Raw genomic sequence first — 23,633 nt, forward strand, 5'->3', positions numbered from 1 at the left:
TAATTAGGAGCTGCAGCCTGGGCCGGGCTCCAGGTGCGGTGTGTCCGGAGCAGAAAAAGAAAGGACAGAGATGGACAGATATGTGGAATTCCTTCCTCATTATCCTTGGCTCCGAGGAAAGATCTGATATGGACTTTTACGGCCGAGGCATGCATTCTGGTGGGTAACTACCTTTCTTTCTCCCGGCGAAATGAACGGCAAGGCTGCACAGTCTGGCGACAGTGTGGCGAGTTTGAAGACAGGTACGCACTACTATTGGGGGGTGGGGGCAGCTGCCTTAGCCAGAGCTCCAGATGGAAGGGTCTGGGGGGTTACAGGACTGCCTTCCTGCTCTGAAGACCTCAGCTCCTCTGGAAAGCCCTTTCCACAGAGCGAGGGTGTCACGAGTGCAAACACTTACATTGCTGATGACAGAGAACTTGCCGATTCCGGAGAGGATGTCAAACCAAATCCCTATGAGACAGAAAAGAAGGGCGTCTGGCTCGCTTCAGCCCTCGGCCCAGTGATGACAAGGCCGCGGCTCAGAGCGACGCTCTGCAGGCGAGTTACCAGCGCGGCCCTGCCGGGCGCCCCAGGATGGGCTTGTCTGGACAGGCCCAGGTGCCCCGCTGCCTGGAAACCCGGGGGCAAGTGGGGCTGCAGAACGTGGCCTCCAAAGGCCTCCGTGCACCTGAGGATGCGAGGGTGAGGGGGTGACGAGGCAAAGGGACTACCCAGCCCTCTTGATTCCTGCCAGAAGGTGGGGTGGGCGGGTTAGGGGACGGGGGGAGGGTCAGAGGGAGGGCCAGGGATGGGCTGCGGTGGCCTCGGAGCAGGGCACGTACCGATGTCTTTGGTTCTCACGGCATCTGGCCGCCTCAGCTCCGTGACGAACTTCTTGGCATCGAGCCGCACTTCGATGACGTTGTTGAGAAGGGCAAACACGGGCGCCAGAGGGAAGGAGGCCACAAAGAGGGTGACAAAGCCAAACTGGATGACTGAGAGAGAGAGAGAGAGAGACAGCAGGCTTTAGACACCCCGCGCCCTGCGGCTCTGGCGCCCGTCTTTTCTGCCCAGGGTCCCTCTGTGTGTCCTCACGGGAGGGCACAGCTCCGCGTGGGCGAGGAGCGGCGAGAAAAGGCCAAGCCTTGCCTCTTTCCTCTCCTTCACATTTTATCTCCAGGCACCAGTCCCGGCCCCTGAACTCACAGGTCGACAAACTTCTTCAGCCAAGGTCCAGAGAGTAAAATTTTTTTTAATTAAACTTTCATTGATTTACGATATGGTGTTAGTTTCAGGTGTACAGCAACACGACTCAGTGATTCGTGTACATATATTTGTTTACATGTATACTCTTTTTCAGATTCTTTTCAAGTAATTATAAGATATTAAATATAGTTCCCTGTGCTGTACAGCAGGTCCTTGCTGTTTATCTATTTTATGTACAACAGTTTGTGTCTGTTGATCCCAAATCCCTAATTACTCTCCTGCCCCTTTGCCCTTAGGTAACCGTAAGTTTGTTTTCTGTGTCTGTGAGTCTGTTTCTGTTCTGTAAATATGTTTATTTGTATTATTTTTTAATTTCACATGTAAGTGATGTCACATATCTGTCTTTCTCTGACTGACTTCACCTAATACCATGATCTCTAGGTCTGTCCATGCTGCTGCAAATAGCATGACTTCATTCTTCTTTCCGGCTGAGCAGAGAGTAACTATTTTTCTGTTTGCAGGCCATATGGTCTCGCCATGATGTAACTCGGCCGCTGCAGAGTGAAAGCAGCTGTAGACAAATGTGGACCAACAGGCTTGGTTGTTTTCCAGTAAAACTTTATTTACAAAAGCAGTAAATAAAGTGGGCTGGATTCGCTGGCCAACCCCTGCCTGTCTCTTAAAAACCATCTTCCAAATGTGGCCTCTTCTTTCCCTACCTGCAGTCACTGCCTTTATTTAGAAGTGGACTCATTCATCACACCTTTATTGAGAGCGCACGGAATGTCAGGCCCTGTGCCAAGTATTTCAGGAGGCAAAGGTCTGGACCTGCCTTCCAGGAGCGGGGAGGAAAAGCAGAAGGGAGAAATGTACAAAGATGCACAACGGGACGTCTGTGTGTCAGGAGAGAAGGAAGAATGTGCTGGAGAAGTGGGGGCCAGAAGGGGAGAGCTCGAGCCCGCTCAGGGTGGGGACTAAGGGGCATCGCCGTGCGGACACCTGAGCTTAGCCCTGAAGGAGGGGCCTGTCCTTCCAGGCTGAGAGCATCCCAAGCCCAGAAGGAGGGCAGGCAAAGGAGTGGAGGCGGCCAGTGCCAATCAGATGGCTGCAAGGAGTCCAGGCCCCCGCCCTTTCTACCTGGACCACTGCCCCCACCTCCTACCTGGTCTCCTTGTCCCTGGTCTTCACACCCTTCTGCATCAGTTCAGCCCCAACTCCCCAGTGATCTGACCCCATCACGTATCTACTCATAAGCATTTCTGTGGGCTCCCCTCTTTACTACATAGAATCCAGATTCCTGTATTGGGGTACAGGTACTTGACAATCTGCTCCCAACCTGTCTCTCTAGTGGGAGTCCTGCCTCCCAATGTAATAGGAAGAGCAAATCTGACTCCATGTTAGATCTGTTCCTTTAGCTCTAACCCTGTGCTTGGTCATGCTGCTTCTGCACCTTTTGTAGAAGAATGTCACCTATAGCCTGAAATAGATAGGCTAGCCATTCTTAAGGCTCTGACCTTTAAGGGTATAACATTTTCCCATTCATATAGAGATAAAAAGCTGTGGAACAGAGAGTAACACTTGTCTTGTTGGAGGTTTACGGGGATGTCGTGACCTGACCTGGCTGGACAGCTGCAAGAACAAAGGATTCTGACACCAAGAAGTTTTGCAACAACCAGTCACACTCCCTCCCCTTTTTAGTTACAAAAGGAGCCTGAATTCTAACTCAGATAAGATGATTCTCCAAGACATTAGCCCCCTACCTTCTTGGTCTGCTGGCTTTTCAAGTAAAGTCGTTATTCCTTGCCCCAGCGTTTTGTCTCCTGATTTATTGGCTGCTGTGCGGCGAGCAGATCGAGTTTGGAGTCTGTAAGACCAACAGCTCCACCTTCCAGCACTCTGAGCATCCCACCCTCCAGATTTCTCCCCAAACACATCAGCGTCCTCCAGTCGCTGGGGCATAAGCACCAATCTCCAGCCAGCCAGCAAACTTCTCTGCTGCCCAAGAACATTCAAATGCCATCCCCTTGATGAAAGCCATTATCCCCTCCTCCACCTCCCACACCCTCCATTACAGCCACCACTGCTGCTGCTGTGATCAGTCTACCCATGTGTCTTTATTTCCCCCGAGGAAGGCAGGGCTCCATCCAACGCCGGGGCTCAGGACGTAGGTGCTGATGCAAATTCAGTCCTGAGTCTCAGGAAAGCCAGTCTCTTAGGACTTCCCTGTTTACTAAGTTATTTACCTTCCCTGTGTCTTAGTTAACTTCAGTTGAAAGCTGTGGAAAATAATAATAGGCTGTCCTGAGGGTAAATGATACTGCACGTAAAAAGCGGTCAGGGCAACGTCACTTAATAACTGCTCCATAATGGTAGGCGTTCCGTGCACTGCTGCACTTCCTGGAGTCCACAGCAGCGAGCACGGCGTCTGTCTGCAACACACAAATTTAAGGTGGGTGTGAACACTGTACAAGAGTCAGGAGGCCCGACCTCCGGCCCTGGATACGTTTCTCACCAGCCACAGTTCCCTGGGCAAGTCTCTCTGTGTCAGCGGGCTTCAGCATCCTTGTCAGACCGGGTTAAATTCCCTTCAGGTCTGATTTGCTGTGATGCTGTGGGTCTCATTCTCTGGGACAAGCTTCAAGATCCTAGGACATCCAAATTAAGGATGAAGAACCAGGCTCCAAACTTCAAATTAATTAATTAAAATAAAGTGTTCAAAGAGGATTAAGCCTAACCACAGTCGAAGTTTCAAGACAGAGAACGTGCACAGAACCTTCCCGGCACAACTGCTTTTGCCTTGGCAGTTCGCTGGGGCCCCCAGGCATGGGCTCTGGCTCCTGCTGGCCTGGCGGTATCACGGCCGAGGGCCGTGGCACCTGGTGGACTTCCCGCAGGCCCGAGGAGACCAGCCACTGCCAGTGGGTGACCAGACACACTGGAAGGCACAGCTCTGTCAAGGTTGGGTCCTTGGAATGACCGCCTGGCTAGCCGGCTGGCCGAAGCGGAGAAGAAATCTTCAAACACAAGCTCTGGGAGCGAGTTCAAAACGCAAGGTCTATTCCGTCTTTTAAACAAGGCTTTGCTGCGGAATTCACTCAGAGTCAGGGGTGGGGCGAGGGCAAGCGGGGGAGGAGGGGGGAGGGAATTAACGAGGAAAGCAAAACAGATGTCAGACTAGTTCTCTGAAACCTGCAAAATGCTTGTCTGTATTTACGTGCAGACATGAACGTATCTTTATCGGTGGAGCTCTAAGTGGGTCTTCTTGAGTCCAGTGAGCCCAGGTCTACAGAGCAAATGTGCTAAGTGACTTCCCCCAGCAGAATGGCTTAAAAGCTCCAAAGCCCCCATGAGGACTTTGCAGGGAGACTGACGGGGGAGGAAAGGGGCAAGTGACCTCCGAGTGACCACACGTGCACCTGGAATGCCTCCCCCACACTCACGCGAACGGCACTGAGAAATCCAGTGTCCTGCCAGGATCACGGAAAAAGAGAACTTTCCACTTCCTCCCCTTCCTTTCACATTAATCCCAGGGGCAGAGACGAACCCTCTCCTCTGGGGCTGCCTGGATGGTCTGCTGCTTCACCTTCGAAAACTCTCCAGACACAGGGTCCCTGGGTCCCTCTCTATGGACACAAACAACGCCCAGTGGTGACTCGATGCTAACAGGGCCCAGAAAGCATCCCAACCCGAAACACTTCTTGTCCACTTCCCCTTGCCAGGTACGTCTGTGTGTCCAGCGCCGGACAACCTTAAGAGAGTGGACTCAGCCAAGGCCAGTGACAGCACGCGCCCGTCCCTCCTCTGTTGTTACTCCAGGCTGCCCTGGCCTGAGAGAAGCCACTCTCTGAAGATGCTCCATTGCTGCAGGTGTTGCCTGCTTGGACTGGGTACGCGGCGTAGTTCCAGGAATCAACCCAAAGAGGCCAAGACAAATAGGCAGCTTTGTTTCCTCTTGAGGAGAAGAAAATATAAAAAAACAAGCAAGTCTTGGATTTGGCATTTGTCTAGAGACAAATGCCAAATCCAAGACTTGCTTGTTTTTTAAACATCAAAGGTCTAAGTGCTGTATCAGATGGGCATCCTTCTGGGGTCACTTCAGAGGACACAAAGATACCGGTCTTCACCAACACGAGACTGGCTTCTAAAAACAGCCTCCACGAGCTGAAAGCAGGGCCGGAAGCCCTCCGTGAGCTGCGTTAAAGAAGCCGGCCCCGCTTGCCCGGTAACAGATTCAACCTGGCCAAGCCAGTTAGGGAGGAATTCACAAGCTGATTTTCAACTAAACCTTCACACAGCCTGCTGGAAAGGGCTCCGGTAAGTCCGAGCTGAAAGCAGGAAGACTGGAAACCCTCGTAGGACAAACCCCGTTGGCTTCTCTTCTCCATCCCCAGCAGCTGGGCTCCTTTAAAAATATGTTAACTACCAACCCTTCGCTGCCTGGTGCTGGAGACAATTAAAGCCTTGGCCTTGATTACCTGGGCTTAGGTCAACATAGCAAGGAGGAGTGGATTAAACGAAACAAGATGGCATCCTGCGAGGGCAATTCCAGGACAATCTGCTTAAAGAAGAAGATAGCATGTTTGGTATAGAGTGAACTGGCCAGGATGGGTGGAAAACCACTGGATGGAACATGACTTGGATCTGTTATTCATTTGTTTAAACTGCTTCAGTGACCACAGCAACCTCCCCCAACAGTCACACACACGCAGACCCACACACCCTCACACACGATGCCGTCCGGATCCCTGGCGTGGCTCTCAGGGCCCTCTGTGATCTGACCCTCACTTATTTTTCCAGGTGCACACCCTCCTCGCCCACACTCTGCCTGCTTTTCAACCATTTCAAAACCATTTGTACTTCCCCAAACTCATCACGTTTGCCGTATTTCTGAGCTTTCGTACATACCATGACAATCTGCCATTTTCCTTCTCTTCTGGTCCTCTGGATAAATTACCATTTATATTTCAGGTTCAGCTCAAGCTTAACCTTCTCTCTGAAGACTCTCCCGGACCTTGCTCCCCACCCGCTACCCCCCGGAAAGCACTGGGAGCCGTGGGCACCTCTCCTCCTCCCTCCCTCCCACAATGCCTTGCACCTGTCGCTCTACTGGTTTATCTGACTTGCTCCCTGGTTCGTGAGCCCCTTGAGGCCACGGACATATCTGACGCTTTTCCGAGGCCCCACAATTTTGTGTGGTGCCTATCCCATAGCAAATGTTCAGAGGTTATCTTGTTTCATGAGCACAGACTTACTGTCACCAGCCATAAACACAAAACACACCCAGAAGAAGACAGGCGACTGAAATGTGGGGCTGGAAATCCCTGCGCTCAGTGTGAGGTGAGGCAGGACATGCGGGGCTAAGACGTCCACAGCGCAGTTCTCAGGGCTGCCATCCGCACAGACGGCTCTGAAGACGGCTGGCTGTAAAACTGGTCAGTTAGGAGGGTCTCATTCTAAAGAAAATCATTACAGCTTTCATCCTCTCCCCCCTAACCTTTTTATTATTTAGTAAAAGCAAGCTAGTCTGCTTCAGGGGGTGAAAAGCTGGAGGTTTAAGAATCCTCCACATCGTGAACCACTAGAAGTAAGGCCAGGGATTGAAGACACTGGCGTGGGTTTGTCTTCTCACTCAGGAGGCGGTGACTGAGAGGGTTCAGCCAGAAACAGCCCATTCATATCATCACTTAGGTAAAAACACAGCAAGGGAAGGTCAGCACTATTTGTGTCATCAGCCCGTATTTCCAGGCTGTGCCCAGCGCTCCCCTTCTCCTAAGGACAGGGGAAGCCGGCTGTCCTCAGCACTGAGTGTCTGGTGTGAAAAAGAATTGCAGGTGTTGATGGACCACGTAAACAGGAGACGATGAGAAGAAGGCGTCTGTGACGGTTCCTTGGCATGGACCTCTGGTGCTTAGGAAAACAGTAGAAGTCTCGACAGGATAAGAAGGGTCTCAGTGCCCATCATTCACCATTCATTCATTCTCTCATTCATCCAACCAGCATTTACTGAGCACATCCTAGATACTGGGTACCATGCTTGTTGCTAGGAAACAAAGATGCAGGGATGACTGTGTCATCCTTCCAAGAGCTCACAGGATGCAGTGGAGAAGATGGACAAGGAAGCAAATCCTGCCCGTATCTTAGAGTTAGACCGCTAATGGCAGCATTAACAGAGTGCACTGAGTCCCAGGGAAGGAGTACCTCACTCTCACCAGCGGGTCCCTGGAGGTTCCAGAGATTCATGACCCCTGGGCTTGCCTTGAAGAATAAGTAAAGAAGCATCTGAAGGTTTGCTATGCGGTTGGTAATGAAGATCTTTCCTGCAAATCCACTGATCCAAACTCACAAACTACTTAGGAAATAAAGACAAGGAGTGGAGTTCCCTTTCAATCCGCACAGTCACCTGGGGTTTATATAATGGGTTGGGCTCAGTTCAGAAACCCTGGAAGTCATCACAGGAAAGGACAGGCTTGAAGTCAAGGCTTAAGTATTAAGAGTTTACTGCAGACAAATCGACGCAGCACCAGGACAGATCTGCAAGGCACGTTTTCTTCATTTCTTTGTGATTAAGGGAGGCTCAGTCCCCACTTTTCCTCACTCCCACATGCACTGTGAAATATTAACTCCCTTCAGATGGAGAAGGGGGGAACAATGACTTCTTGAGAGTCCTGCCACTCAAAACCTCAAAGTCTAGTTATAACAGCTGATCTCAGGTTCAGAGCAGGATACAGACCAGTCCATAAGCAGCCCTCTTCGCTGCCTGGGAAACAGAGGCTAGGGTGGTGGGAGCCTTCAGGTGTGAACCCTGCTGGTGGCCACAGGACACGGCAAGAGAACGTGGTTCTCAGCCACAGGAGACTTAAAGGACTGAACACTATGGTCTTCTGGAAACCCTGCCCATTGCTCCCTTTCCATATCCTCTCAGCAAAACTCCAAACCCTCAGAGGTCGTGGAGCCTCAGCCACCGATTCCTGAACCTCCACCATGTGCAGGCAGCATGCTCTCTGGTTCACAAAATAGTCTTCAGTGCCCAGCACTATCACCTCCATTGTACCAGTGAGAAAACAGTCTCAGGGAGGTAAAACAGTGTTCCCAAGGCCACACACCTCGTAATCGATGAAGCTGGGAAACAAAGGTAGTTTGTGATGCCAACCAAGTTCAAGGTCCTTTCAGCACACAAAAATGTAAATATTCAACCCCAACGCCACGGCGTCCCTCCCCCTGTACTCTTGTTCTCACGCACCCGAGGTTTCCTTTACTGGATCTTCTCCAATCTGATTTCTGGTCTTGTCTGAGAATGAACTTTTATCAAGACTCGCATCACCATCAATCTACACAGGTATTTTCCCTTTCCAAAGTGTCTCCATCCACGGACACGGGGCTTCCGTGGCTGGGGGGACCACAGCTGTTCCCAATGTGTTCTGTGTCATTGCTCCTGTCTGCCCTGCATTTGTGGCACCTCAGAAGTCATCAGTGGACCGAGTTCAGCTTCTTAAAAGTAGAATTGAGTTTGTGAGATCTACCAATTCCTTTCTGATTTTCAGAGAAACACCTGGCAAATTTCCAGCAAACGTTTGTTGAGTGAACAAAAAAATGGCCTGGCTTACTCGCACTTCTTTACTTTTTCCATCTGCAAAATGGGACGTGAAGGCCAGTTATTCATGCATCCTTCCTCCCATCCATCCATCCATCCATCCATCCATCCTCCCGTCTACCCAGCTGGGCTGGGGTAATGCAGTCAGGGAGGCAGAAGGGCAGTGAAAATCGTTAAGATTGAATTGAAGTTCCCCAGCATCACATCACTAAGGACCTTTGCTTGCTGTCCTCCTTTGCTCTCACATCTTCCCAAAGGGCTGAGGAAAAGCCAAGGAAAAGAACACACAAATGGGTTTCTGGAGTTTGAGAAAACGGAAATAACAGAGAAAGGATAGAAAAACAAGCATGCAAACTCTGTGGACCCATACTTGGGCTACGGGTGAGCAACAGAGTTGACTCTGAGCTTCCTGGTTGAAAGAGCAAGAAGGGAAATGGGAAGGTGATCGAGATTTCAGTATTTTAACCTGAAATACTGCCTCCATTCATCCAGTCACTCAGTCGCTCCTCATTCATTTCTCAAGCACTGACTGGGCCCCTCCTACATGTCAGGAGCCTTCCAGGTGTGCTATCCAAAAGCACTCTTGCCTCTTCTCATAAGTCTCCACGGGGAAAGGGACTGTCAGGACAGATAATGACAAGCAATGTGTGCTTCCAGAGAAAAGGAGAGACATGGCCTGTGAGTCACCCTCCTTCCCAGAAATACTGGGATGAGACCCTGGATGCTGCCTGAATTGTGTTCAAATGGCATTTGGAGAAGATGGCAGGTGCCTGATTATCCAGGGGGATGACTCAGTTTGTATAAACAGGATGGCTCGGGGAGAGGAGTTTCCTGGTTCTTTGAGCCATTGCCTTGGAGTGCACACTCTTGGAGTTCTGTGACAGGACAGGCAGGCTTCTGTGCTGATGTGCAGATATTCTGGAATATTTCATGGCTTACCACTAAGGCAGCCTTGGGTCTAGCTTTATACATGAGTCTCTCTTAGAAACTTGGAAATCACCCAATGTGGTCCTTACTATCCATGACCAAAGAATATGAGCATTGGAAGGCATCTTGGGTATCACCCAAGGCTCTGTCTGAGCCTCAGTCCCTTCTACTCTGTCTTCAATAAGTGGCCATTGTTCTTCGATCACTTCCAGGGCAGGCTACTCGATGATGCCTGGAGCCAGCTCTTTCCATTGCTCTTTATTCTCTGTCTCATTTGCAAGTCACTGAGACTGTGGGGCATTTGTTACAAAGCATTACCACAGCACTAGCTATTGCATGGGGTATTTGGCCTGAACTACCCAGATGATTTTACAAGTCCATCGATATGTATTGCTGGAAGAGACCTGCCCTTAGGAGGAGCGCATTCCCTAATTAAAAACACCTCAAAATAAGGAATCTTGGCCCCTGGCTGGGAGGGGAAGGAGGCAGACTGTCTCAGCCAAATCAGTATCACCAAGGTGTCTGCAGAGCTTGGATAAACAGTGATGTCTGCTGAATCAGCTAGTCGCTTTGTCTTCAAGGCCCTCACTATAGGATCACTTCTTACATTCTTCTTCCTTCACCACCAAACATTTATTGAGCACCTAGTGTGTGCCAGGCCCTGTGGTTAGGGGCTGTGAATGAATACGATACAAATCTTGCCCTCGAGACAAGTTCCCATCACAATTTAGTGGGTAACATGCAGTTAGTCACTTACTTATTTGATAGAACGGTGATAAAACTTTATCAAGAGATTCCTTTGGAACAGTCACTAAACTCCTCCTACAGGATTAAATTCCAGCTTGCATCTTTACGCCAAATTCCACCCTGCAGAAGTCAAAGGCGGCGAGGGTCCAGAGAACTTAGCTTGCAGCTTTTAAAGCAACTAAAGAATTTCCTCTCATCAGGCCTGGAGGAAAACTCCACAACCGGGCCGCACGGGGTCTGCGGCCAAGAAGCTTTGAAGCCCTCTTCTGGGGTTGGGGACAGTGATGATTAATGTCACGGCCTGCTCCTGAGCCAGCACCCTTCCCTCCCCTCGGGGCTGGGGGAGGGGGACAACCCTGGAAGTCCTTCTCAGTAAGCTCTTCAGGAAAAGGGTTTGATATTGGAGATTCCCTCGAAAGCCTGCTGCTCCCCTCACAGCTTTTTCCAGTCTAATCCCTCATTCTCAGGTTTCCCTTTGTCTGGAGTCAGCCCATCGTCGACCACCAAGCCTGCCCAGAGGTGGTTTCCCTCCTCGGGCTTACCCCCAGCCCCCCTCCCCCTCCCACCCCCAGCCCCCCACCCCCAGCTGCCCCTCCCCCAGGCCTGCCGGGCCCTGATTCCAGCTCAATTTAGAAAAATGTAAATATAATCCGTCTCTCCCTGCCGCCTCCCTCAACTGATGACCTGCCTCACCATCACAACTGAAGGCCCGGGGCAGCCCGGCGTACTTCCTGTCTCCGTGGGTGGTCGCGGCATCACCGGGAGGGGGGCTGACAGCTGAGAGCGGCCCGGATCGCCATGTCAGGCACACCGGAGGGCCCGGGCAGCTTCAGTTTCACGGCTCTCATTTTTTGTTCAAAGCCTAAAACAAGGGCCTTTCTGGGACTGGGGAGGGCCAGCCCAGTGGGGAGGAAAGAGGAAACCTCGCTCCAGCCCAGGCTGCCACTGCAGCCCCAGTCCCCGCAGGTCCCGGGGAGACTCCCCTGTGGAAAGGTCTGGGAAAGGCTCAGGCCTCAGTTCCACTCCTGGGCCCCTGGGGTGACCTGAAGCAAGGCGTATCATGCTTGGGGCCTCTTGGCTTCGAGGTGCCTCGAGGTGGTACGTGTGAAGCAGGATGTCAGCACTGGAGGGGACCCTGGGGGTTACCTGTTCCTTCATTCTCGTCAAGACACTCCATGAAAGGCGATTCCGCACAGCGCTCACGCCTACTGGGGTCGCCAGGTTTTGTGCCTGCAGAACACTCCCCGGTCCCTCCCCCCAAAATAATCTAGAAACGTGAGGAAGGGGGGGTGACACTGACCCTGTTTTGCCTTATAGTTAAAACCCACGTTAGCAGCAGTCGCGCGTTACTGGTGACACGCCACACAACTGGTTTTGCCCGCAGGCCAGCGGGGCTGCACCTCCGCAAGAAAAGCCCATCAGCGGCCTGACTCCCCAGGACACCCAGGAGGAGACAAGGCCAAGCGACGCTGAGACGTGCCCAAGGTCCCGCTGCTGGACTCACATCCGAGACCCCTGACACCCGGGGAAGACGGGGTGGAGAGAGGCTGCTCCCTCCGCCTTACAGCGGTCATCCGAAGAGCAAAGGGGCTTGGAAGACAGGGGCGCAGAGACATCAGAAATTATGGTATGATCGCCGTCCCCGAGTCTTACTGATCCACGCAAAGGGCAGAGCCACTGCCTCCAACAAGCTCTTGACGTCTGTGGACTTCGGGCTTCCCTCCCGCCAAGCCCCTTGCCAGCGAGCTACCTGCGAGCAGCAAGGACGGGTTCACATTACGCCTTCTCTTATTTCCCTGCCTTACTCCCTGGAAAGGAGCCCTGAAGAGGCCTGGGCTGGGGGAGGGGAGAAGGCAGAAGTGAAGGGGAGGGTGGGGGCTAGGGGCTGAAAGGAGGAGGAGGCAGAGAAAGAGAAAAAGGCTGACCACCATCCTTGAGAACCCACTCACTGGACTGTCAACCTGTCCGAAACGGGAATTGACACCAGCATGACTGGAAGTCAGACTGTTTCAGCCTGGATACGGCAAAGCTGGATAAAGGACACCCTCATTCACTCAGCTGCCCCTTTGCAGTTTACCCAGGATGCTTTCAGGGCCCACGCAGAGCCCTGCGAGTCGAGGAAGCTGCCCTCAGAAGTCAGTTACCCACGGGCATCGCTGTCTTGGGAGGCAGCTCGTCTGGAACCCTGTGGAAGCAGGGAGGGGGGAGGGGAGGGAAGGGAAGGGGCCCTTTGAGAGGAGACAGAACTGGTTTGGGCCACGTGCGTGAGAAGGCACAGGGAATCCCAGGGCCAGGGGGACATGCATGGTCAGGCAGAAAACGAGTGACGTGGGGGCTGTGGATGGGGAGTGGTTGGTGGGGTTCGTTTTGGTGGGACTAAGAATGTGTAAAAGAATCTAAAGCTAAATCAATGGAAAAGATGTCTTTCCGAGGCCTGTTTGGGATATGAGAACTCTGGGGGTTTTAGACAACGGGTGGTGAGACCAACACCACCCCACAAAGAATCAAGAAGGCAGGAGGAAGCTGCTACTGCTTGCAAGTGGCGGCACTGAGGGCGCAGCAGAGAAAGCAGCGGGCGCAGGAGGCCAAGGCGCCGACCGGAAGGGGGAAGCTTCCAGAGAAAGATCAAGCCGGCTGGAGGGGAGGTGCGGAGACAGAGCGAATGAGCAGTAGTGTTGCGGCTTCTCAGCCAGGGGCCTGGAGGGTGGGGAGACTGTGAGTGTGGTGGAGAACTCAGAAGGTTGTCAGGGAACCAGGTCTCCCAGCCGAAGGGCTGAGCAGTGGTAACCCCGGATGGATTCTCTCTCTGGCCTTGTGCTAAGTCTCCAGACCAGCCTGGGGATGCTCCCGTTTCCGGCGCGGAGTCTGTCCTGCCTCCGGAGGTGGCTGCTAAAACCCAAGGAAGTTTGGTGGCTGAGCAGCCACAGGCTGAAGGAAGAGCACACGCAGCCCTCTAGGACAGTCTCCTGCGCGGCCGCACGGGAGCTGCGAAGGCCCAGCCTGTCCGAAGCCAGCAGAGGCGGCTGCGTTGTTTTCTGCGCCAACGAGGCTCTTTCTTGCAACTGTCTGCCCATCTCTGTCTGTTGCCGGGAGACCCTGAGGTCCTGGAGGGCCGGCCCCCTGTGATGCCTCTGCGACGGCAGGGCCTGACCCAGCACGGTCCCTCCCCGGGGATGGGGGTTGGCCAGGAGGGGGCGCTGCGGAGGGCCAGCCACGGACCTGGAGTTGCGCTGACGACCGTCTAGGGGAGAGCAGCACTCTGCCCCCGGGTCCCTGCTCGTGATTGGGTCCCTGAAGGCAGAGGAGCAAATTCAAACCAGAAGTGACTTTTCTTGGAGGGAAACCCTGATGATACACACGGCTCACTTTGGTCTTGAGAGATGAAAATTGCTGCATATAAATATATACATACATAAACACACCGCCCGTGAAAAGGGAGGCCGGCCCACGTGTCGTGGGATGAACAGCAGTGCGGCCTCTATTTCTCTGCCACTGAAGGAAAGGGAGTCGGAGTGCCGTTCATTCGGGAAACAGTTCACTGAGCTCTCACAGGAGCTGGCCTGGGTGCTGCAACCGAGAGCAGTAAGACTCAGTGTTCCCCCCAGAGCAGCCCATTTCCTCCTGTACCAGAGCAGGTGCAGGAGGGAGGAACCACGGATGCGAGAACTGGAAGATGCTCCTGAGAGACGGGTGAGCCTGAACAGCGCGGCAGGACCGGGCGGCAGGCGGACAGGGCAGGCTGGGATGCAAAGTGAGATCAGCAGACGCACATGTGCGGACCCTATGCTGGGGTCTGAGCTTCACAGTAACTAACGCGGGTGGATTTTAAGCAGAAAAAAATAGTAAGCTCTGAAGTGCATTTGAGAGAAGCTATTTTAAAAGGCGAGAAGGAAAAGGAGGAGAGGGAGTGAAAAAGGAAGCAGCTGGGATGCGTTTGCAGTCATTCCAAGGAGTGGCGAGGACTGACATGGAAATCCACAACTCTTAGCAGGGACTGTGGACGAAGGAAGTCACCTGCCCCACGAGTAAACAAAGGATGTCGCGGCCATCAAGCCGTCAGCCACTGCTGCCGCCCCAACATGTGTCCTGAGGGGACTCAGGAAGGAAAAAAACCGGACACTGGCTCCAGGCAGTTAAGGTGCAGATCACAGGAATGCTTTCAAAGAGCCCCGACTCTTGTATCTTCCCAAACATAGAAAAGTGCTAAATTCATTAACTTGAGATGTCGTTTTATTTTAATTAATTTTTTGATGTTCTCACTCCCTGTTTTTTGTTTTGTTTTGCAAAAACTTCTATATACCCTGGCTCCTCCCTTACCTCTTTGGAACAGACCCTCTGAGCTGTCTGAGAGCCTGTCTCCCAGGCTGAAGTCCTCTGCGTGTCTGCCTAGTAAGACATGTTCTCAGCATTTAGGTAGTGCGGTTCTTTGTTTCTTTGTTTTTTTCAGTTGACAAGGCAAAGTCAGTGAGGTAAGGAGCCATGGATCAAAAAGGCCCCAGATTGTGAGCATCCTTCTCCCCAGCCGGAGGTGATATAGAGTCAGAGAGGAGTCCCGGAGAAGGGGACGGGGTCCACACCAACTCATGGATGCACATGCTGAGCCCTGAAGTTCAAATCTGCGATTTCACAAGACAACTTGGGTGCAGCTACAAGGGCGCTGATGCCCGGGTCTCCGCGGGGGACCTGCCCCGGGGGCTTCCACCAGCTGGGTGATTCTTACGCGTCTTTGACGCTGGGCATGTCCCGAGAGCAGGGGAGACTGACAGCTCTCTGCCCTTCAAAAGAACGACCCGGCTTTCACTCCAGATAGACAAGGAAATGTGCAATTACAACACACCTGCCTTCGCCTCTAGTTTGACAGGCTTGTAAGCTCGTGACTAAGAAAAATGAGATTTCCTGTAATGACAATGTCAATGACAAGGAGAAATCCATCTCTTCACCCATATTAATGGCCCCAGGGCCTCAAAGCTTGGGCTGCATTTAAGAAACCGTAAGAGGTTCTGCGGGGAGGGACGGATAATTGAATTCTTGAGTCAGGAAGACAATAGTGAATATTTTTTGGATGACTGGAGGAACAAAAGCTTGTGGGTTTTAGATACACAGATGACAAACAGAGCCCATCTGAGATGCTGGCCTTGACAAGTAGAGCCCTCAGGCCTGTGGCGTTTTCTAGAAGGACCAGCATCTTGAAACGTTTGCATGTCAGGCCTCTGCGTGCCATTCTTAGATGTGCCCTGGCGTCTCAGACCCTCCGTCTTTAAACATCACTGCCCAACCCTACTCTCATGGGATGGGAAGACCCTCCAGGGCTCACTCCATTCAGGGGCTTCAGACCTTTTTTAGTCCACTCCTAAATTAAAGAAAAAGAAATTGGCCTCCTGACACTAACGATGGCGGCGGATACCCACTGAGAGCGTGCACGGGCCCAGGCTGGTTTTTAACTAATCTATACTCACGTCCTCCTTCTCAGATGCGTCCTGTGAGGCTGGCGCTATTTTCATCAAACCCGTTTCTCAGATGAGGAAACTGGGCGTGGCTGACTTTAAGCATCAAGCCCAGAGACCCGTAACCACAGCGCACTCAGGACTGGAAGCCCACCCCAGCCACACCAAGCCGCCACGGCTGGATGAAGGAAGCGTCTGGTAAAGTTCACCCTGCAGCCCAGTCTTTCATTCTATATGGAAGCAAATACCCGCTGAAGGGGCGAAGAGCATAATCCAGAGGTACCAGGAATGGAAGAAATCTAACTTAGAAGTGTGGTTCCTGTGAGGGAGGCAGGGAACTAGGGAACTGAAACTCAGACCCATTCACGAGAGACGTCTTTAAACGTTCAAAATTAAAGAGCCACCTTGGAGGAACAGAAAGCCCTGACTGGGTCTCATCAAGCAGATCTGGATCTAAGAGACCACACCGTTTCAGGGTCTTGCTCGCACGATCCAGCCTGACCACATCGTGTTAGCGTGACTACGGGGTCTGGGGGTCCCTAGCTACCTAATTCTGTTTTTGCAGAGCGTTTGTCCCACAGAGCAGAACAAGCTGGAAACCAAGCAGGGAAAGAGCAGCCAATGGGAAGAAGGCAAGAAACATCAAAGGTGACAGAAGAAAGGCCCCTGTTAAGACCCTAAGAGCGGGAATTCTTACACCAGGTCACCTTGGCCCACGGCTGCCCTTCCTCTCGGGCAATAAAGACCAGGGATTTTTTTCCCTCTTCACTCTACCCGTTGGCTCCACTGTGAATTCCTTCATGGTAGAAAGGCAAGAGTCCACGCCTTGGTGGTTTTCCCCTTAGGGGGGGCCCCTGCCCGCTAACACTCGCACTTATATAAAACGTAAGATAAAACAGTCATGTCCCTAAAATGATGGATAATTTAGCAAAACAGCCCAAAGAGTTCCGTGAGCGAGAGTCAGTGGGGCCCAGTGTGGATGGAAAATGCCGCCTGCCGTATCAGTAAACAGCATGTTGCAGCCATCAAGCCCTCAGCCACTGCAGCTGCCCCCACGGTGCCCCCCGAGGGGATCAGGATGGACAAAAGCAGGGCACTGGCCCTAGGCAGCTACAGTGCACCTCAAAGGGATGACCCCATTGAGCCCAGACTCTTGCATCTTCCACGTATATTAAAGTGTTAAATTCCTTAACCTGAGGTGTCTGGTTTTCTTTAGCTTACAGGCATCTTTGGGTGTTCCAACTACCTGGTTTTTGTTGCAAAAAACCTCCTATATATACTGGTCCTCCCCGACCTCTTTGGAGCGGCCCCTCAGAGCTGTCCGAGAGGCCGTCTCCCGGGCTTAAGTCCTCAGTTTTGTCCGCCAAATAAAACACGATTCTCAACTTTTAGGTTGTGCATTTTTTTTTTTCCAGCCAACACCAGTTTGGAAAGCCCATGTGTGGTCCAGGCTTCCTTCCCCAAATGAGACTAAATCAACATCAGCCTGAATTGTTGGAGAGACTGTCCTGGTCTCCCAACTTGTTCCTCCCTTTGGGTGCCTGATAAATGTCTCACAAATGAAAGAATGAATGAATAAGTGAATGAGTCCCCCCGGTGCGTCCTCAGTCCTCTCTCAGTCTGCCTGGTCCCCTCCGGGACTCGCCCATTTCCTCGAGGGGAACAGAGTTCATACACAGGCACAGCCCTGACCCAGGCTCTACAACTGCTCCCTATGGCCTGATGCAAAGTGCAAAGCCGTCAGATCTTCCAGTTCTCCAATAACCCCTGGTCTTTCTCTGTTCCATCCCTACCCACAAACCACCATTTGCTTTGTCAACAGCTTCTCGTGGCCACGACACTCTTTGGACTTGCCAGACCTTTTCCTTGGAATGCTCCCCTTTACTCATCATCAGCATGCAGACCCTCAGAACCAGAAGGGATCTCAGGAATTCAGTCCAATCTCCTACCTGGAGCTGGAAACCTTTGCAGAACATCCTTGACCCAACATCAACCAAGCCCTGCTTTGAAAATGATCCTGCATTTTCCACTTAAAGTTATTAAACGCTTACCCCTGTTAAGAAACCTTCCCTCATTAATAATAAATGCATTCACTCACTCACTCGTCTTGGTTTATCAGACATACTGAGTGCCTGTCATGCACCAGGAAATGTGGTGGGCTCTGGGGGATGTGAAAAGCCATGGTCCCTACTTTCTGTTTTTTAGAACCTAATAGGTGGGTCTGCAGAAGAACAGATACATGAGCAACAGTATCATAATTCTGTAAGACCCACCATCTGTGTGTGCACAGAATGCAATGCTGGGATGGAAAATCAAACAGTTAATGACTCCTCTCAGGACTCTAGGAAGACTTCCCAGAGGAAGCACCGTGAAAAGCTAAGGATGAGTCTGGAATATTCAGGTCAACAGGTAGAATGAGGTGGGCATGGAGGGCTGGGCATCTCAAGCTGACTGTACACCGAGCATTCTGTCTTATCACTTGACTTCAGGGTATTAAATAATTTGTACCTATTGGAAGAGTATTTCATACATTGTCTGTGGCCAAGAGAGTTGGTCTAAGCCTTTCAGAAAGCAACTCGGTAAAAAGAGGTCAAGAACCAAACAATGGCAATACCTTAGATCTAGTCATGACACCTGGGTGGGTCTAGCTTGAGGAAATAATCAGTAACTGTGGAAAAGAGTGTATGCAGGAAGATAGTACATGCTGGATCATTACAAGGGGGGAAGAACTGGAAAATGAGCCTCCAACGCACTTTGCTGAAAGACAGATACATCAACTGCTCTGTTTATTAGAGAGAGAATTTATTCTACAGCTATTTTTTTGGATATTACGACAACTTGGAAGTATTTACTCATATAATGCGAGATGAAAAAAAGAGAAACAAATGTGGGCATGTGATCACAACTGTCTTTTAAAAATCACAAATATTTAAATGTTTTTAATGTTTGCTATTTAAAAATAACAAAAGGGGCCTCAGGAATGGCACCAAAATGCTAATAGAAGTTGGGCTTGAATGAGAAAGGTTTGGGGAGACATGTTCCTTTCTTTTCTTGATTTTCAAACTTTCTGTTTTGTGGTTGTTTTGTTCCCTTATAACCTGTAATAGTTTGCTTGTCTGTCTGTCTGTCTGTCTGTCTGTCTGTCTGTCTGTGTGATTCATGGAATGAATGTCACTCTCTACAATCCTGGTGTGAACTTCTTCCAGAAGTCACCGTCTTCTAGTTCCTGTTTGTCCCTCTTCTTGTCACTTGGTAAGTGCCCCAGTCTGAGCACACAGAGTGTGTCTGCTCAGTGACAGCGGCTGACAAGGCGCAGCACGTTTCCCTATGCCCTGCCCTCCCGGGGCCCCGCGACCATTAGGAGAAACACCAGCACCTGACACAGCTTTATGTGCTACACACTCTTCTAAGCACTTCACGGATATTAATTCATCGGATACAACAATCCCGTGAAGTGGAGCCACATGAAGGTTAGTCACTTACCCACAGCTGTCTAGCGAGTCGGTGACAGAGCCCGGATCTGAACCCAGGGAGTACGGCTCAAGCGTCTCTGCTCTTAGCCACTCAGAAGAGGAAGCTCCGAGACAGCCAGCTCTCTGGACAGCCTGGCGTGTAAAACCCACACACAGAACTGGGTGGACGGGACGGGTGGGGGCGGGGGTCTGGAGCTGGAGGATGGAGGCGCAAAGGCAGAGCTAAAGGCGTTCCAGTGTAAGCCCCTTCCTGCATGGAAGCCTCAATCTGGCAAGTTTCTCTCTGAGAGGACGGCAGACGCAGAGCGCCACCTGATGCACGAGCAGTCGTCCCCGCGCATCTGGTTCCGTGCTGGGGAGGGGTTAGAGGTGGCCCTCAGCCAAGGGTGAAGCGCGGGGAGCTGTGTGTTCACACAAACTGGGTCTTGATGTTTTCTCTGCCTGTTGTCCCCGAGGCAGGCGTAATGACTGTTTCTCCCCTGGTGAGTTTATTCAGATTACAAAGCTCAGGCTTTGCCTGGAATTTCAGATACCCCAGGGCTAGAACAGAACTTCTGCGGCCATCTCATCTAGACCCTGTCCATCCCTCTGCCCTTACAACACACACACACACACACACACACACACAGAGACATTCTACAAATGGAAGAGGATAAATATCAATTAGAAATAATGAGCAAGTTACCTGAGGCACAAAGAACCACTGGCGGCCCCCGGTCAAAAGGGATTAACCAAAGGAGGCTGGAGCCATTATGCAAACACAGTGACAGGTCCAATGACAGTAAGTACTGAGTGGCTCTTTTGTGGGATCTGACTGATGTTCCCCCCTACACTCTAGATTGAGTAAATGTTTAGATGATGTGTCTGACCTCTTGGTCCTATGTTTTTAATTCATTAGTTCCAAGTCTTGGAAACAGGCTTCTCAAATATCCACCCCAGTGAAGGACCGGGGCTGCTCACCAGCAGCCACGCACTGGGAGGCAGCGGCTCCCAGCGGGGACACCGCTCACAGCGGAGGGCTCACGGCTCCGCAGCCGCGTCTGCGACGCCCGCGCCCCACGCACTCCCGCTTCCAGGCCTGAACCAGGAGCAAACGGAGGCTCTGTAGCTAGAAACCTTCCGCTCACCCCCTGCACAAAGCATCCCCCCCATCTTTAGGCATAAGCTGACATTTCACGCAGCCCTGCCTGACCAGAGTGGGGGAGTCTTCCTACGTTCTCCCCGTCAAAGGTGCTTCTGTCCTTGCCCCCAGCGCCACGGGACCACTTTACTCCTCCTTAATGGAAACGCCGTTCTTAAACTGCAGGCTTCACTATTTCCGTCTCGGCTTTATCAATGATGGAGCCCGTGCGAAGGAAGCCGAGGGGCGGAACTTCTCATCTCAGAGATGAGGAGAGGAGGCCCAAGGAGAAGAGGGCGTCGTCTGAGGATCAAGTCGGTGATAAGATGCCCCTGGTCCTCATTCCCGGGCTCTCTCTGCCCCACCCTCCCCATCTTCCATATGGCACTGAGGTCCAGGAAGGGGCAGAGGCTACCCCAGGCATTTCCCTGGCCCCCACCCTTGCCCCGTTCCCTGGCCCCCTATCTGAACCTGTCCCCGGTGGAAGGAAGGACCATGGGATCTTACTCATCTCCATGTACTCTGGAGTCAGTCCAGTGTACGGTTCCAAGCTGTAGTCCAGATCCCACTGCTCCGGATGCTTTGAATGGGCAGAATCAGTTTCTCCGGGCTCTGTCTCATCTTTCAGCTTCCGAAATAGTTTCTTTAGCTTTCTGGAAAAGAAAGGGGCCAGTCACCAAAAGCCTCTGGGGGACAAAGTTAGTTCTACAGACAGAAAGGAGGAAAAAACAACAACTAAGTTTCGACACTGAAGCCATCTCCGACAGAGGAACCCTAAGGAGATACTTTTCTCTTAAAGACCATCCAAGGAGGTCCTCTGTCAGCACAATAAAAGGTTCCCCCCAACAAAGGATCAGGTTTCTTCAAAGCCAGAGAAACTTGCTGTGTACTTGAAATTAACACAATACTGTAACTCAACTATATTTAAATTTAAAAAAATGATAAAAGCAAAATCAAAAAAACAAGCAAGGAAAAAAAGACATCTCATTTGATTAGTGAGGTTGTCCGGCTGGGAAAGTGGACACTTAAACAAGTGTCATCAGTGTCGTGCACTGAGTATTAAAAAGGGAGAGATTTAGGGAATTACGAGAACATAAAACCAGGACACCTAACCTGGGTGAAGTTTTCCTGGGGGAAGAGACGTGTAAACCAACCAAGGATGGAAGATGGTGGAAGCAGCCTTGGAGGGTCACGTGATGGGGGAAGGTGTGCTCTAGATGGAAGGAATTATCTGTGCAATGGCCAAAGACAGTGTGCGATGAGAATGGCTCACTGAAGGGACTAAAAGGAGTTCAAAATGCTTGGAGCATGGAGTAGGAGAGAGAAGGCAATGCCAGTTGGCTTAAAAGGTAGCCCAAGTTCATGAAGATGGCTTATAAGCCATCTGATGCAGTAGTTGAAGTGAGAGGTGATGGCAGCAGAAACCAGGGTGGCTGCAATGGATATGAAGTAGACAGAATGAGTCACGCTTAAGAGGTCGAGTGCAGGAGCCAGTGCTGAAATGCACTTGGGAAGGGAAAAGGAACCAAGCATGACCCCCAGGGTCCTTGGCCACGTGCGTGGATGGTGGTATGGTTTGCTAAGCTGGGGGACACAGGAGAAGAGGCCATTTTGATGAGAGGGAGGAGGAGTTGTTGGGGTGGAGGGTCCCATGAGGCTCCTAAGTAGGGATGTCCAGTAAGCAATGCTACACCTGGGTCTAGGGCTTGAAATCCCAGAATCATCCTGGAGAGAGCAATGGGAACCCTAGCAACGAGCATCTCCTGTGGATGGAGCGGAGGGGAGGGAACGCCAACAGTTACGGGTCTAACAGGGAAGAACAAATCTGACCCCATCATGGATCTGCTTCTTTTACTTTAACCTTTGTATTTCATTGTTTTAGCCACAAGTTAATCACTAAAGAGATGCTGCCTATAAGCTTAAATGATACATCATGGCCCATCTCTGGGAACCCTGCCTCCCATGCCGTGAGCATTAAGCTAAAATACCTCTCTTTAGCTCACAGGAGACACCCTGAGCAGGGTCACCCGTGCGTGACTGCAGGAAGGAAGAAGTGAGCACCTCCCCTCAGGAGGATGACCAGAACCAGGGAACGTTTGCCTTTACTCCCTCCCCTGTTAGCATAAAAGCAGCCTGAATTCTAACTCGGGTGAAATGCTTCTTTGGGACGTTAGTCCACCAACTTCTCGGTCTGCTGGCTTTCTGAATAAAGTCAATTCCTTGCCCCCAACAACTCGTCCCTCAATTTACTGGCTTGTCGCGCAGCGAGCAGGATGAGCTTGGACTCAGTACCACGGGGTGGGGAGAGGGGAAGAAGCCTCTGTAGAAACAGGAGCCCAGCTGGGAGACCACGCAGCAGAGAAGGCCAGCGTGGAGGGCGGCTTCAGGAAGGACACTGCGGTCAGCCGTGTAACATGCTGCGGGTGGGTCCAAAAATCCGCACATAACTCTTACGAACCCCTCCTTCCCCGCAGTTTCCCTTCTGGAAACCTCAGTGTCCATTAAAAAAAAATGAACAAAGGAAGTCCCCCAAGAACAGGATTTACTAGGATCCTGCAAGTTGTACAACATACAGATGGGCCGTTTGGAAACCTTCAGATTATGATTCCCACCGTATGATGCACTCGCTTGTTAAAATAACTCCTTTGATGTTACCCCTGCATCCTTTTCATCTGCTATTTTTCTGTCCCTTTTTAATGACAAGCCTGGGAGACTCTGCCCAGAAGCCTCAGAGCCCTTCCCCGCTGGTGCCCCACAAGCTGACCCCGGGACCATGTTGGTCACCGCTCACACCCTGGCCTCCTGGCTGCAGGATTCTGGGCCCCGGGCTGCTCTCCACAGACCTCGAGCCTCATGAAAAAAGGCAGAACCAAGCCCGAGGTGGGCCAAAGAAGACAAACATACCAGCCTCTGAGCTATGTATCCCTTTTTCTGACACCGACAAGATTCAAATTTGTTCCCGAAACTTCTGATTCCTGGCCAGATCCCACTGTACGCGGGGGAACAAGACCGCCCTCCCCTGCGCTGGCTTTAAAGAGGGGCTGTTTTATGTCTTGAAATACAGTATTTATCACATTTATCAAAAAGAGAAGAAGAAAGTTTATGAAACCTTACTGGCTGTGTCCATGGGTATATTTTGGCTT

The 23,633-nt window shown here is 51.5% G+C and overlaps 1 protein-coding gene across 1 annotated transcript in view; it reads right to left on the reverse strand.

Moving 5' to 3' along the window:
• ANO2 (anoctamin 2) overlaps positions 1–23,633 on the reverse strand; it is a 248,636-nt gene that overhangs the window by 12,362 nt on the left and 212,641 nt on the right. Inside the window, exons 20-22 of the mRNA XM_031444274.2 lie at positions 20,998–21,143; positions 825–977; positions 401–453 (exon numbers count right to left, since the gene is read on the reverse strand). Of these exons, the coding sequence (XP_031300134.2) occupies positions 401–453; positions 825–977; positions 20,998–21,143 (352 nt within the window). The remainder of the gene's footprint in view (positions 1–400; positions 454–824; positions 978–20,997; positions 21,144–23,633) is intronic.

Source organism: Camelus dromedarius, chromosome 25, assembly GCF_036321535.1.
Source record: "Camelus dromedarius isolate mCamDro1 chromosome 25, mCamDro1.pat, whole genome shotgun sequence".
In the NCBI taxonomy this organism is placed as follows: domain Eukaryota; kingdom Metazoa; phylum Chordata; class Mammalia; order Artiodactyla; family Camelidae; genus Camelus; species Camelus dromedarius.